The 14,250-nt window shown below is 40.7% G+C and overlaps 1 protein-coding gene across 2 annotated transcripts in view; it reads left to right on the plus strand.

The window, feature by feature from the left end:
- Nha1 (Na[+]/H[+] hydrogen antiporter 1) overlaps nt 1-12,996 on the plus strand; it is a 99,380-nt gene extending 86,384 nt beyond the window's left edge. Inside the window, exon 6 of one of the 2 annotated variants that reach the window (XM_072005280.1) lies at nt 12,325-12,972. In XM_072005280.1, the coding sequence (XP_071861381.1) occupies nt 12,325-12,852 (528 nt within the window). In that variant the 3' untranslated portion in view covers nt 12,853-12,972. Of the gene's footprint in view, nt 1-12,324 lie in introns of both variants that reach the window. The other variant, XM_072005279.1, reaches the window with a different exon arrangement.
- The last annotated feature ends 1,254 nt before the right edge of the window (nt 12,997-14,250 follow it).

The raw sequence follows: 14,250 nt of genomic DNA on the forward strand, positions 1-14,250 counted from the left end.
AATTCAGTAAGCGTCGCGTCGCTTCTAATTGCGCCTTCTCCTTTAAATACGCACGATGCTCTAAAACGTGTCGATCAAAATTTCTTAGTACATTTTGTATATTTAGAGAAACGCAACGAAATTTTGTACAAATATCGATCGGTTCGACTTGTTTTTATACACGTGTGTATATATGTATATATTATCCATTAATACCATATCGAAAAGTGTTTGCAAATCAACCTAATTGTGTAATTAAATACACAGACAAATTTTCATGTCGTTTCTGTTCTTCTTCTTATTCTTCCCCCCCCCCCCCTTTTTTTTGTTTACTCGTAAATTTTAATTATTTTATCTACAACTTGGAAAAATTTATGAAAATAATTTCCGTATAATTACACGTTCATTACGATTTAAAACATACTCTTGCTAGATTTAAACGCAAGTATAGATTTATACGCCATAGATGCTGATGGAAGTGACGCGTAAAATTTATCCCAAATCTTTCTTTCACACGTATTTTTTTCGCGTCTCGATACAATACGTATACGATACGTATACGATACGTATACGATACGATACGATACGATACGATACGATACGATACGATACGATACGATACAGTACGATACGATACAGTACGATACGATACTATACGATACGATACGATACGATATAGTGTTTCCTGTTCTATCACATTCCCAATTTATCTTTAGCGTAGAATATTCTCTTACCATAAAAACAGACCATTTTATTTAAAATATGGTTTCTTCCGTGTAGGAAACTTTTTTACCGTACGTATTCTATGCATTAACTTTCAATTTTAGAAAATCAATGTTTCACACGTGACTGTTATATCGAAATCAGTATTCGAAACTAAGTCCTATTTTATAGCTTAATACGTTCACAAAATATGTTTATCGGTTTTATAAATTTTCCGACAATCCTACAAAAATAGAAAAGTACGTTCTTGTATGGAAGTGTATCGGATGAACTAGTTTCAGTTCCGAAATACATATATACCCGAAGTCTTCGTAAATAAAATAATTTCAGTTTGCGCGTGCTATTTGCTTTCAATTTAATCGAATCGTAACGAAACTACAATAGTAAACTCGAATATCACCATTCGCTTCATTAAATGTCATAGATGTCCCTCTCCTTCTTTAAATGAGAATGAAGCATCGATAGCCCGATATAGCCATCGTTAAATCAATTACCTTCGACGCGATAATTGCAATAATTAAAACTAAACTACCCACTTTTTCATTACTACTGCGGACATTAACCCATTTCGTCGTTTCTTCCGAGAATATCTATTCTTTTCTTTTTTCTTTTTTCTTTTTATTTTCTATTCTATTGAATTTTACCACGTTCGAAAAAATAGATTCTATAAAACTTGGGGTTAGGTTCTAAATCGTCGAAAGTAAAATGCCAACGTCGAGACTTTACCCCGAAAGGGGGTGATCGATTTCTGTTAGAAATTAGGAAAGAAAAAAATCTTTCGCGACAGTGAATCCCAATGCTCTTGCAACAAACTTTTGTTGTCAAACTTTTCGATTCATAGCCAGACCCTAAACTAATTTGTTCTAGACAGATTCCAGACAAAGAGAGCGATATTTATTTTAGGAGATACATAAAATATCTCGAAGAACATGTTTCCATATTGTATCGTAAATCTTACAGAAAAATATTGGTTGCTATATCGTACGATACACGATATACGATATACGATATACGATATACGATATACGATATACGATATACGATATACGATATACGATACGTTTAAAAAGAGTCGAGGCTTTCCGATCTACTCGATTATTTGTTCTTCCTTCATCGACGGGAAAAGTTCGTTAGAACGAAAGAACTTTGGTGAAAAATGTATCTTCAAATTCTGCTAAACTTCAATTATTACTTGAAACAGAAGAAACGTTTTTTACCGATCCGATGCAAACTTATCAAAATTGAAAGCAACCGTTCCACTCTTAGCAGAGGTGAAGCAACCGGCTAGACCTAAATACAGACTTCGGAACGCTACGAAAAGAAACGAAAAGAAACGAAAAGAAACGAAAAACCGTCGTAAAATCGCAAAACGATTGGAATGTCGAGAAGTCGGCGTTCACGAGGCGGTCGCGATAATTCCTGGCGTTCGTGAAATATTCAAGCCGACGGCGCGGCGTTCGTTTCGAACGTTGGGGTTGCTGGACACGTAGCCATCGGCGTGTCGCGCTCACCAGCTGGCACGTACTCTTCGTGACGCGACTGTGGCCAGATATTGCCAGCGCATTATGACCGACGTTGTCCTCGTCGTTTGTTTCGAACGATTAGCGCGACTGGTCGAATCGCGGCGACGCGTCCTCGGGAAAAATCGACGATGCCAATAACAATCGATCGAGCCGATGCGACGCGGAGAATCGATCGTTTTCCGGTACGCCGATACGAGCTGGATAAAAATCTTCGGAATCATAAATGTTCTCCTTGTGACAGTCGTATTCCGGTGCCAATAGATTTTAAGACAATCATCTACGACAGGCTTCGCCGTATCGATCTAAAGGTCGAGACGTTGAATAACGTCATAATCAATTTCTTATACACTTGCGTTATTCTTTCAAAGTTACTTTTCGCCATTTTCGCCATGATCTTCGCGCAATGATAAAGCGTTCTAATTTTAAACAGATCGTCATACATTTTTTCGTATTACGTGGAAAAGCTGATAACATACGATACGATAACAACTGACGATTATTTCTAAACAATTGGAACAATTTTCGTTACTGTCTTCGCAAATTTTTAAATGTAATTACCAAGTGCTTGCGCACGTTGCGAGTATTCTGCAATTATATATCACATTTACGTATATTTTGCCCAAATTCGCTCGAATCGATGATATGTTCGGGGAAGAGATCGCTAATTACATAAACAAGATATTATATTATTTATCTGGGGCAAAATGATTTCAGCACAATTGACAACCTGTAGAGTAGAAAGCTTTCGTTCGATCGTTAAATTGCGTGGAAATGGTTAAAGCATGGAAACTGACTAACATGGGAACAATACCGTGTTAATAACTGCGGATGGAGCAAAAGCTTTTCGAGATCGCCGGTTCGGCTAAATACGTGTAATGGAACGTCGATAATTAGTAGACAAAACGACGACATCCATGTTTTACATTATTTCAAAAAATTATGATTCTCGATGTTCGCATCGATCCTTTAGACGGACACTCGCATACGATCGATACATTTTTCGTAAGATATACAATCGACCTATCGGGCTCTCGGTATTGCTCGTTATTCGTGAATTATCGAAGAAAATTATTATATTTTATTTCGTGCAAATTTTAATGTATCAATCAATTTACAGTTTGTTCGCCACAATTTCGGAATCGAGACACCGGTAAACGACTGTAAATTTTTACGATTTCTTAATTTCTTACTGGCTATCTAACTAAGATATTTAACATTAAAATAAAATAAAGAAGGTATCGACAAAGCCCAGGGAAAGCATTGTACGTATGCGAGAAGACTCTGACTAAAAGAAAAAAAAAAGAACTAAACGGTATAGAACGCGAAAGAACTTTAAGTTTAAATGTTAATGTTTATTATAATTCGGATAGCCGAGACAAAATCCTAGTCGACTGGAGTAAAACTAACGAAACTCGAAAAGGGAAAAATACGATGGAACACGTGTGTACGGTAAGTATGTAGGTGAGTAATTCCAACTTACCTTTGCTAGACGGGCTAGAAAGTTGGAAAGGGGCTACTACCACTTGTCGGGCGACTCTTAAGAAGGCGAAGAAAACAGTAAGAACCGCGGGTCGAACGATTTTCCCGGACTCGGGTTGATTTCGAATAAACCAAACGAGCAAACGTGACAACGGTTTCACGCGTAGAAAACGGAGAATCTATGATAATTAATTCACAAAATAACAAATATAAATAAATACATACGTTGGAAATGGTTTACTTACTAGCAAGTATTACAATTCGCAACTGGTAAACGCGATGAAACGTAGTTTGATGGGCGAGAACGTAACTAACTAACTAACTGTCGTGTATCTGTTTGCTCGAAACTAAAGTGTAGCCATATATCGCGTCTTTATACTCTCGATTCAAAGAGGAAACCCTCGACGGCTTACCAAGTCTTTCTTAAATACGTATATCGGCCGCTGTATGGGGGGGATCTAAGTTGAAGTTCGTTGTCAGCGGTTGAGACCGCTGCTAACCGGTGCGATCGTCGATGTCTACGGTGGTTAAGGCAAGATCATTCGGCAAAAAATTCAAACAACCGCAACGATCAGTAAGGAAATATTTCCGATACGTTTAGCGATCGACACGGTCGTAAAACTAGACGCCTTTATTCCCTCGACGGCACTGAAACAATTATTCTTAACGTCGGACAATAACGCGCTAACGATAATTCTCCTTTTTACTTAGTTTCATCGTTACACGAATCGCTTTATTTTCAATAGCACCAACAATTCAGCACGACGGTTGGACGGTGATGAAAGTACGCTGTCGCTTATCGCCACGTCCCATAACTCGAAGGAAAAATCCGTTGCCGTTGACCGGCGATTCCGTAACGGCGAACCTGTTAATATTTTTCACACTTTGCTCGTAAATCCTTCGACTCGGAGGCTCGGCACGTAGCCTGTGTCGCGGTCGCACGGTCAATATCGAAATACGATTTCGCTTTATGCACAGGTTACGTCTCCGTTCTGTCAACGTTGATCCTCCGATCGCGAAATGCGATTTCAACTTGACCAATGTACCACGATTTCTTGCCGCGGACTGTCGTCGCGTTTCTTCTGGCACGACGATGACCCGTTCGTCTACGTTCTGGGATTCCATGCCGAATCCATCGGTGTTTTCCCGCGGTTCCACATCTAGCACTGCTCTCGCGTTTCCATCTACAACCGCGTCTCTTCTTTCGTAAAATAAAGCAAATTTACCTCTTTTGTATTTACCACGATTCACCTCGTACATTCGCCCGTTTGTTTACAACGTTTTCACAAAAAATCGTCAGCCGTTAACTGCGACCGTCGCCTTTATCGCCAAACATCGCTTCTCTTTTATTCCAGTCACACGAATTTTACAATGGTACGAATGGAAATTGAAATCCATCCAAGTTTCCAACTCGCGGATGCGCGATCCTCGTTCAATCGATACTACTATAGTTATAGTTTCGTGATCCGTTTTACCATTACGCGTAACCGATTCCTCTCGTACTACTCCCGTACTCCTCTCGTACTCCTCCCGTTCCATATCCAAATAATATGGAAATACGTCGATGCACATTCGCAAACGCCAGTGGAATTCGCACGTCGCGCCACCAGTCCCGATATTTACCGTCGCTGTTTACCTGAAATCTAGATTACCTGACGGTAACACAACCGCATATTGATTTATTTAATTTAATTCCGCACAATCTCGGTATTACGAGCGACGTGATGCTTTTACGACGTTTCGGTAATCCCAGCGATATTCCATGGACATTTCGCGATCGTTAAAGACGCTCCAGTGATTCGTAGCGGCAACGAGATCGACGAACGATGGAAATGTGATTTGTGAATCTTCTGTCCGAATTAGATAGACGAGCGGTGACTTGACAGTTTTTGTTTTTTTTTTTTTTTTTTTTTTTCGACCTGATTGTCGGAAAAATTGAGCGAAGCTTCAGACGACATGTACGGAATCGAGTATCAGATGAAAATGATTCTCTCTCTCAGATAAAATAATTGAATTATTTTTGAAAATACGAGATAACGCGATTACGACTAAGCATCGAGCACTATCAGGGTAAAAATATCGTAATATAAAATATTCTATAATTATAGCGATTCGAAGCGATATGTCGAGAATGACAGGTTGTAAGATGAATATTAATATATGCAGTTGTTCGTTTCTCCGGTTATTAGTTCTGAAAAATACTTTGAAGCTACACCGCTCCTCGTCGGTGTACGACGGCAGAGTCTCCCTATTTCGAAAAACCGCAGATTCTCGAGCAAGCGAGTAACTTTTAACTAAAAACATTTGCCAAAATGATGCGTAACGCTCGAATCTCGGACAACACGACCGGTAAAATATTTTAACTTTCTTTCGCTAATCTTTCGATAAACGCTCCTCTCGCGTTTCGCGTCTGTTTAATTTTGTACAAAAGCTTTTCGCTAATCGCGTTTCGATACCACAGATCTATCAACCGACAGGTATCAACTAATTCGTAACTTTGCAAATAAACGATCCGATTCGAAAAAAAAACCTGGACCGATCTAAAATTCTCGTTTCGTTAAGTTACTTCCGACTTTGACTAACTCGACCAAAAAGATTCCGTTTGATTCGCGTTGATCGCGACTACAAACGCGTGGAAGTGTCGGTTGAGAACGGCGAAACGCTTTCAGCTTGCGTCGATTCGTTCGCGACAGCTTAAATCCTAATGAAAGGACAAACGGTCTTGGACGGTTTCGAGTCTCTCGATGAAAAGCGACGAGAAAATCCGAGTTACGTTAAACGACGTTTGGAGAGGACGGAACGTTGTCTTCGCGGTGTCTATGCTAAAACGCAAGGGGGAAAACTGCATTTCGAAGTTTTCTCAACGCGAGAGGCTTTCGGCGGAAAGGCTGCCAGCGAAAATTTGATTCGTCTGCGACGGAACAAAGAGCTAACGTTCTAGTTCTTTGAAACCTTCCACTGCTTCTAACGCTTGCTGCTTACGGTCTAACGTAATTTCGATCTAACGCCGATATTTAACCGAAATTTCCTTTGATTCTCCGTTCTTGCAAGACCAGTTCATTTTTATTCTCTATACGGACGTTAGTTGAATCAGAGATTAGATCGGAGGAAGATCAGTCTGCTGTTGCAATTGGTCCTCGCAACGACAACGCGTGAAACCGAACGTACACGCGTACGTAATATCGTATACGTACACTGGATTTCCGTCACTGGATGTCCGTCACATACACGTTTGTACCACGGTTCTCCGCTACGATGTACATACTTCCGTTCTCATATAAATTCGACTCTAATTATTTCAAAATCCTAACGTTCGAGTCGAGACCTGTTCGACGGCTTGGTAATCCAGCGCCGAGTACGTACGCGCCTATCTCCATCCTAGTGGCCCCCTAGCTTCGTCCCAGGTTCCTCCGTATATCCGCTAATACGCCGTAACGTAAACGTATTCGATAAAACGCGCTGTCCCAAGCTGCGGCTCCTAACGATTCAGTAAACGACGCTTAACGAACGTTCGACGCGTTGCACTAAACCAGGATGCTTTGCCTGGAAAAGTTACGTGAAACACGCGCTCGACGATTTCTATCGCAAAGCCTCGATAGGATTATCGAAGCGACGAGTTTCTCCAGTCGAATCGAATTTTTGTCCAACGACGCTAAAAAGAAGACAGGAAGCGCTGCCAACTCCTAGAAAATATTTCTCTTGCCTCGACCGGTGGTTCCTCTTTCCGTCGAACGAGTCAACGCGTCGATCTCTAGAAGAGATCGGAAACAAAGACACGGATCGCTAACGGACAAATCACCTGTCCGCATAGGAAAAATATCGCGACCAAACATACGGAATGTCCAAGCGGAAGTGGCTGGCGACAAGAAGGAACGTCAGACGTCGTACGGTTAGCTTAAACTCAGCGGCAGCTGGCAGCTGGCAGCTGGCAGTAACAAAGTTTGTTTCCGTTTAAGGTAAAAGGGAGAGAAACGCACGGGTTTGCGGCGTATCCGTCGTCTAGGAGATGAAATCGCGGATGGGTTTGCTGGTTTCCAAGGTAGTTTACAGGAGGAAGGTTTGTCTTTAGAGTTTGACGAAGCCCTTGGATTTAGTTATGTTCTCGGCTCTCGATTCGACTCCGATGTTCGGTGGGCGGATATCGGAACGGTTCGGTACAAGTGTGTTTCGGTACGCGAGAGCAGTTTCTCGTTCGAGCAACGCGTGTATAACACAAACCTTGCGATTTTCAAACGATAAATTGAAACGGACTTTCTTCGAAGGAAAGATAAGATCGTGCAACTAATTTCTCATTACGTTCTAATGCGCGTGTGTATCGGTTTTACGAATACAGAAAGCTATCTGTCCCACGAAGCTGAACTACTTTGCGCGTACGAAGAAAAAAGGGACGAAACGGCAAAGGGACGCTGAATCGGCGATGAAAAGAATGCGACGATCGATTATTTCGTTAATTATGCGAAATACCGAGGGTTGCTCTGGTTACAGGTCGCGCCGAAAGCCTCTCGCCAAAGCGCTGCTAGCCGTTGGTAAGACGATGGAAGGAGAAGAAGGGGAGCAGCGAGGAAGCAGCAACGGGGCAGAAAGTAGAAAAGGGAACGGAGGAGAAAGGCGAAGGGGTAGGAAAAGGAAGTTGGTCGATTCGGTGGGAAATGAAAAGAACTGGCAACGCACACTCGCCGATTAACTTATTCGATCGGACCGCGTTAATTAACGCATACCGGGTGTACAAGCGATGCGATTCAATTACACGAAATCAAGTACGGTCGCGCCGCATCGCGCCGCATCGCGCCGCATCGCGTCGGCTTCTATCGATGACGTACGACAAAATTGATCCTTGGTTGCGGTCGCGTCGTGTCACATCGGTGCATCCAAATTTTCGTCGTTTCGTTTTCACCGATCGATATCTCGCATCTCTCGCGAGAGAAAAGAAAGGTCGTCGAACGAGTTAACAGCGTTTTTCCTAAACTTTGCAATTTTATTATTCAAATACGCGATTAATACGCAACTCTTTAACGGCATCATTCACCTCCATTTTACGATAGCTGAATTATCGAATACGTTAATACGATATGTATTATATAATATATACGATAGAAATATTCGTAACCTTACTATCAGCCACGATACGATTGACGATAATTGTACTCAACGTAGCGATCTTTTCTTTCGATTGAAACTTACGCTAAATATTTGCAAGGTTACTAGAAACATGAAAATAACGTTTAGGAAAGTTTGTACAAATTTAAGGACGGTTCGATGTTAGTCGGCGAGCTTTAAGACTAGTTGTCTTCGCTTGAAAAACGAACCCGGACAAAAGCTGAGGAATGCCGTTGAATTTTCTTTGAGGGATATTACGCGAAATAATTCACGAGAAACGCTAAGAAAATGATTCGACGCTCGACACGAATGAAAAATTATTTAATTAATATAAAATAATTATTTGAAAATGCCGAATCGCGGATTGCCAAGTGCGCGCGCGTGTGTGTGTATGCGTTGTCGTCGTTGGTGTTGTTTATTATATCGTACGAATACAGCGAAGTGAAACGCGAATCGCATTAAAGAATCGCCCAGAGAGCTTTTTTCTTTTCGCTCGCTTCGAGACTTTCGTTAAAACCTAGAACCAGTTATCTCCTCTTACTTTTGCCTTTAGTTAATAAACTACGGAAATAACGACTCGCTGTGGTTGTACGAGCAATTTTGCTCGAGAAACAACTAAAATAAAGTATCGATATCTGGTAATATTCATCCGTTTACGCTCGGAGAAGCGATAAATAAAAAATTTCAATATCGCGGTGAAAATCACAAATATCGATACGTACTTGAACGGAAACTTTCCAACGGGGAAACAACCACCGACCGCTACACGTCGTACGGCTATTCTACCGGAGCTATTCAACGCAGAGAAATTATTTAGTCGTTCTAATGACTGGAGGTGAGACGATAAAGCCAACAGCGTGTTGGCATTAACGATGTTGATTTACAGCGAGAAAGAGCGAAGCCGTTAAGTCGACGTTATTAAGAGCCGCAATATCCAAGGCGAAATATTAATGATATTGACGATCTATCATGACAGAGAATGGAAGAATTACGACGCCAGCCAGAGCGAGCTAATTGTATCGTGGCGTTGCCACGTACCGAGAAGCCGTGATTCATGAGAGATTCGAAGCCTATTTTAGCCGGAGATTTCTCGAGGAAAATGCCTGTAACGTGAAACTTTAATTATCAACGGGCTCGGCTTTCCACCGATATATACTTGTCCTTTCCTTTTATCGTGAAAATTTCAAACTCCTGTTTTAACGATCCATATGTAAGACGCGATAAAGAATTTGATCGCGATACCCCGTGCTAATTGATGAAAGTAACAAAACGACTATGAGAAAGACGAGCGAGGAAAGTGAGTTATCATTATGTTTGTTAGAATTAGATTTACGACGATTTAAATAACCAAAGATTTTACTTCGATTAAAGTCTACGACCAAAGAGATATCGGTACTACGATGTGCTACATTTAATATTTGATATTATCGTCTCCACTCGGCTTTACGATACTTTACAATCGTTTAGCGCATCACGGTCGTATTTGTTGAACGGTGTAGCTCGGCTATACCCCAATAGTAGTTGGAATTCAATCACGAATGGTATTTTCACGAACGGAATGTGTTTCAAGTTTCATACCTTAAATAGGATATTAAAAGTTTTCTCTAAGTTTAAGCGAAATGCAACCTCAGCGATTTAGACTTAAATAGGTAAAACGAGCCAATATTTATACGTGTATTTATATGTGTGTAAGATATGTATGGTAAAATTAGCGTATAAAGATGAAAGAAGAATAGAGTAAAGTAGAGAGAGAAAGACAATTGGCGATATAAATAAAAAATAAAAGATAAACTAGACTGATAATTTTCCTCTTTATGCCAATATATCAATTATATATCAGTACATATACACATATATATATATATATATATATCAGTTGTGGCTCGCATAGGTACATATTTCGCGTTTATTACGTTTCAAGTTGCATTTACGTGTTACTACTCTATTCATCGTATTAAATCACAGGAAGGATATCGTTTCTTGTATAAGTTTAATTATCGCATAAGAGTGGAAAGCTCTTCAGCCGGTTGTTGATGTTACGAAATATTCGACTCTCGTGACAAGAATAATCCAGCTTCGGGGCTGGATCGGGGCTAATGCAAGTTTTAAAGGCGTTGTGAAAAAAATTAACGTCCATACGATATAATATAGAAACTGGCGACACACCAAGAATCCCGGGGATCGTTACCGGGTACATAAATCAAATGGTCCAATTACGGCCGAATCACTGCCGTGCTAGTTCATTTTTTATCAAGGGACTCTCTCGTTCATCGCAGAACGGGAAATTACTTTTAACGTTAATTTTATCGATTTCGATAATACATTATAAGCATCCGCTATATCCGATATATGCGTAATTCGAAAGCATATATATTTGATATATCATATCGGAAAATCTCTCGTTAACAACGGTCTTGCGCGTTGTATCGCTCGATATACCTCTTCGACCGTGGCGAATTTTAAAAGAAACTGCGCACTTCGACAAAATCTGTCCCACGAAGAACATACGCCGAGTTGAAAGTGGTTTTTCGGAACAATGGTGGAAAAGTTGAAGGACCTGACTCGCAAGGAGCAACGCAATTCTGTAAAAGGATACTCCTATAAGCTGTTGGCGTTTTCCACGCACACTTTTGTTTCTCTCATTCGCATTTTCGCGATACGATCGGTGAACGCCTGACGAACGCGTCACCGTTACATAGCGATACCCAGGCGTAAGAGGATTAGTTGCTGGCCAACTGTTCGTGTATCGCGTTTGTCTGGAAACAAACGACAGCGGACTATCGCTGATCGAGTAACGAAAACTCCAACAGAGAATATCCACGAGTATCACGAGTATTTCGACAAACTCGAAGCCGTCTAGTTGCTCCCTGAAATTTCCCTCTTCAAAATGATCTACGTTATTTTATTAAAAGGTTTTCCGACGAGTATCCTTTTAAACGATTAATGTCTGAAAAATTGTTGATTTAATATACGTATATCACGTATATCACGTATATCACGCGTATCACGTATATCACGTATATCACGTACGTCACGTATATCACGTACGTCACGTATATCACGTATCACGCAATACGTATATTGCGTTGAAACGATAACCTACGATATGCGTAGTACGATAACTATACAACTTACGATATTACGGTCGGTCGCATTAATATTCGCAAACCGCCTGAAACAGAGCAACTTTGTGATTCTCTCCTTCCGCGCTCGTACATATATTTTGTTGTCTCGCTGCGTCAACGTCTTCATACGCGTAAAGAGCAAAAAAGAACTTTTTTTTAAACGTTAACGTTACAGAGCCATCGAAGTATATCTGTGAAATTTCGTGGCTGGCCCCTACGTGTGCCACTTCGAGAATTATGCTTTATTATAATCTACTTGTTGTTCTTCGTTATAATCTAATTGATTGCGATACAATTAACAGAATACGAGCTATTTAGAATAGCTATTAGATAGTAGATATTAGTATGTAGCGCTAGCTACTGTCAACCTCGCTGATCTTTGCACGTTCTCTTTGCAGAACCCAGTGGCAACAGCCTTCGAGATCTTCTGGATGATCTGCGAACCGATTCTGTTCGGTGTAACGGGTGCTCAAATCAAGATCGACGAACTGGAGGGGAAAACGGTGTACTTGGGCGTAAGCTGCCTGCTAGCAGGTATAGTAATTCGCATCATGGTGACCATTCTTGTCGGAATCGGTTCGAAACTGAACCTCAAGGAAAAGGTATTCATCGCTTTATCCTGGATGGCGAAGGCAACCGTACAAGCTGCGCTTGCACCCACTACTCTCGATAAGGTGAACCCGAATGACCCGGAACAGGTGTATTATGCCGAGACTATGGTGACCATGTGCGTCCTGTCGATTCTCCTCACCGCTCCAGCCGGTGCGATCATTATCTCGCTGACAGGGCCGAAACTTCTAAAGAAAACCACGGTTCCTACGGCATCCCCCGAGGGCTGGAAAGCACGCAGACCCTCGATTCGAGACATTTCCATCATCAACGAAGACCCAGACCTCGAGGAGACCGCAACCGAGAGGAAGGCTTGAGGCGTTCCCCTTGAACAGGCACGGACGACACCCTTTTCTCCCTTTCTCCCTGTTTCACCTCTCTCTCACTCTCTCTCTCTCTCTCTCTCTCTCTCTCTCTCTCTCTGTAGATAAATCTTCTAGCAGGCATTTCGCATTTCGTTTGTATTTTATTCCGTTACTTTGCGTATCTTTGTATATCAAGTTGTATCGTATATCAAGAAAAAGGTGATCGGGCTCCCTTGACGAGATCATGGAAAACGTACGTGCTGTTATGCGTTTGTGTACGTAGATCGAAATGAAACGAACTTGCGAAATTGCAACATGATCAAGGTTAGCTTGACGATATACCGTCTCTTATTCACGGATACACGGTCATCGTTGATATTTTTATTTCCGCGGTATATTCGCCAACTATGTCTATTTAGAGCACGACGCGTTGTTTTTCAATAGATTTTTAGTTCGTACATTCACGGTCGGTTGTTTTAAATCCTACATAGATGATTTAGCAGACAAAGCCCGGTTGTTTCAAATCTTACGTAGATAAATAGATAGACGGGGTTGGATGAAATGTTTTCGACTGGCCAGCTTGGACGATTGTTATTATCTTCTGACGAACAAGCCCTTCGTCTTATTATTTTTACTCCCATATTCGAATAAGATAAACACGTTAGAGAATAATTTGGATAAAATCGTGGAAGAAACTTACTTAGCGCACCGTCGATCAGAATCGAATATCAATCGTACCAGCTAGATTCATAAAGATTAAAAAGCGTATTAATATCGCTTTTACATCATTTTTCCGAGCATGCTAACGTCTTACACGGACTAATCCTTTAACGAACCGATCGTCGTTGCTACAAAATGAACGGAGAAAATGTACGGAGGAAGACTTAGGATAATGCGGAAAACTTTATATATAAATGCTTTATTCCGATAAAATCTGTCCTCGATACGATAACAATAATAATAAGAATAATAATAGTAATGACGACGATGATGATGATGATAATAATAATAATTAGAATATAAGCAAAGAACGTTCGTTAAACTTAATTCGATCGTTAGAGATAACAACCCTATGGGTTAGGGGTAAGAAAAAATTAAGCAAGAAGAAAAGAAACTTTTCTATATTATTTTAATTCTTTTCTTTTTGCCGAATCCAACGGTCTAGAATACCGAACATAGAATTACAAAATTTCGTTATTATCAAAGATAAAAAGAGAATAACACCGAGATACTTTCTCGCTCCTTCCCGCTGGTCGCAAATAATGGAATGCAGCGAAAAAGAGCGAAGGGTATCCCCTTTTTTCCAACCCATACATCAGATTAATATTATTTGGTATTACTCGACGATCCTTTGTGATTCGATAATTCTCTATGCCCAGTGATCGCGAAAAGTTAAATTAACGTTCCCTA

The sequence above is a fragment of the Bombus fervidus genome, chromosome 6 (genome assembly GCF_041682495.2).
Source record: "Bombus fervidus isolate BK054 chromosome 6, iyBomFerv1, whole genome shotgun sequence".
NCBI lineage: Eukaryota > Metazoa > Arthropoda > Insecta > Hymenoptera > Apidae > Bombus > Bombus fervidus.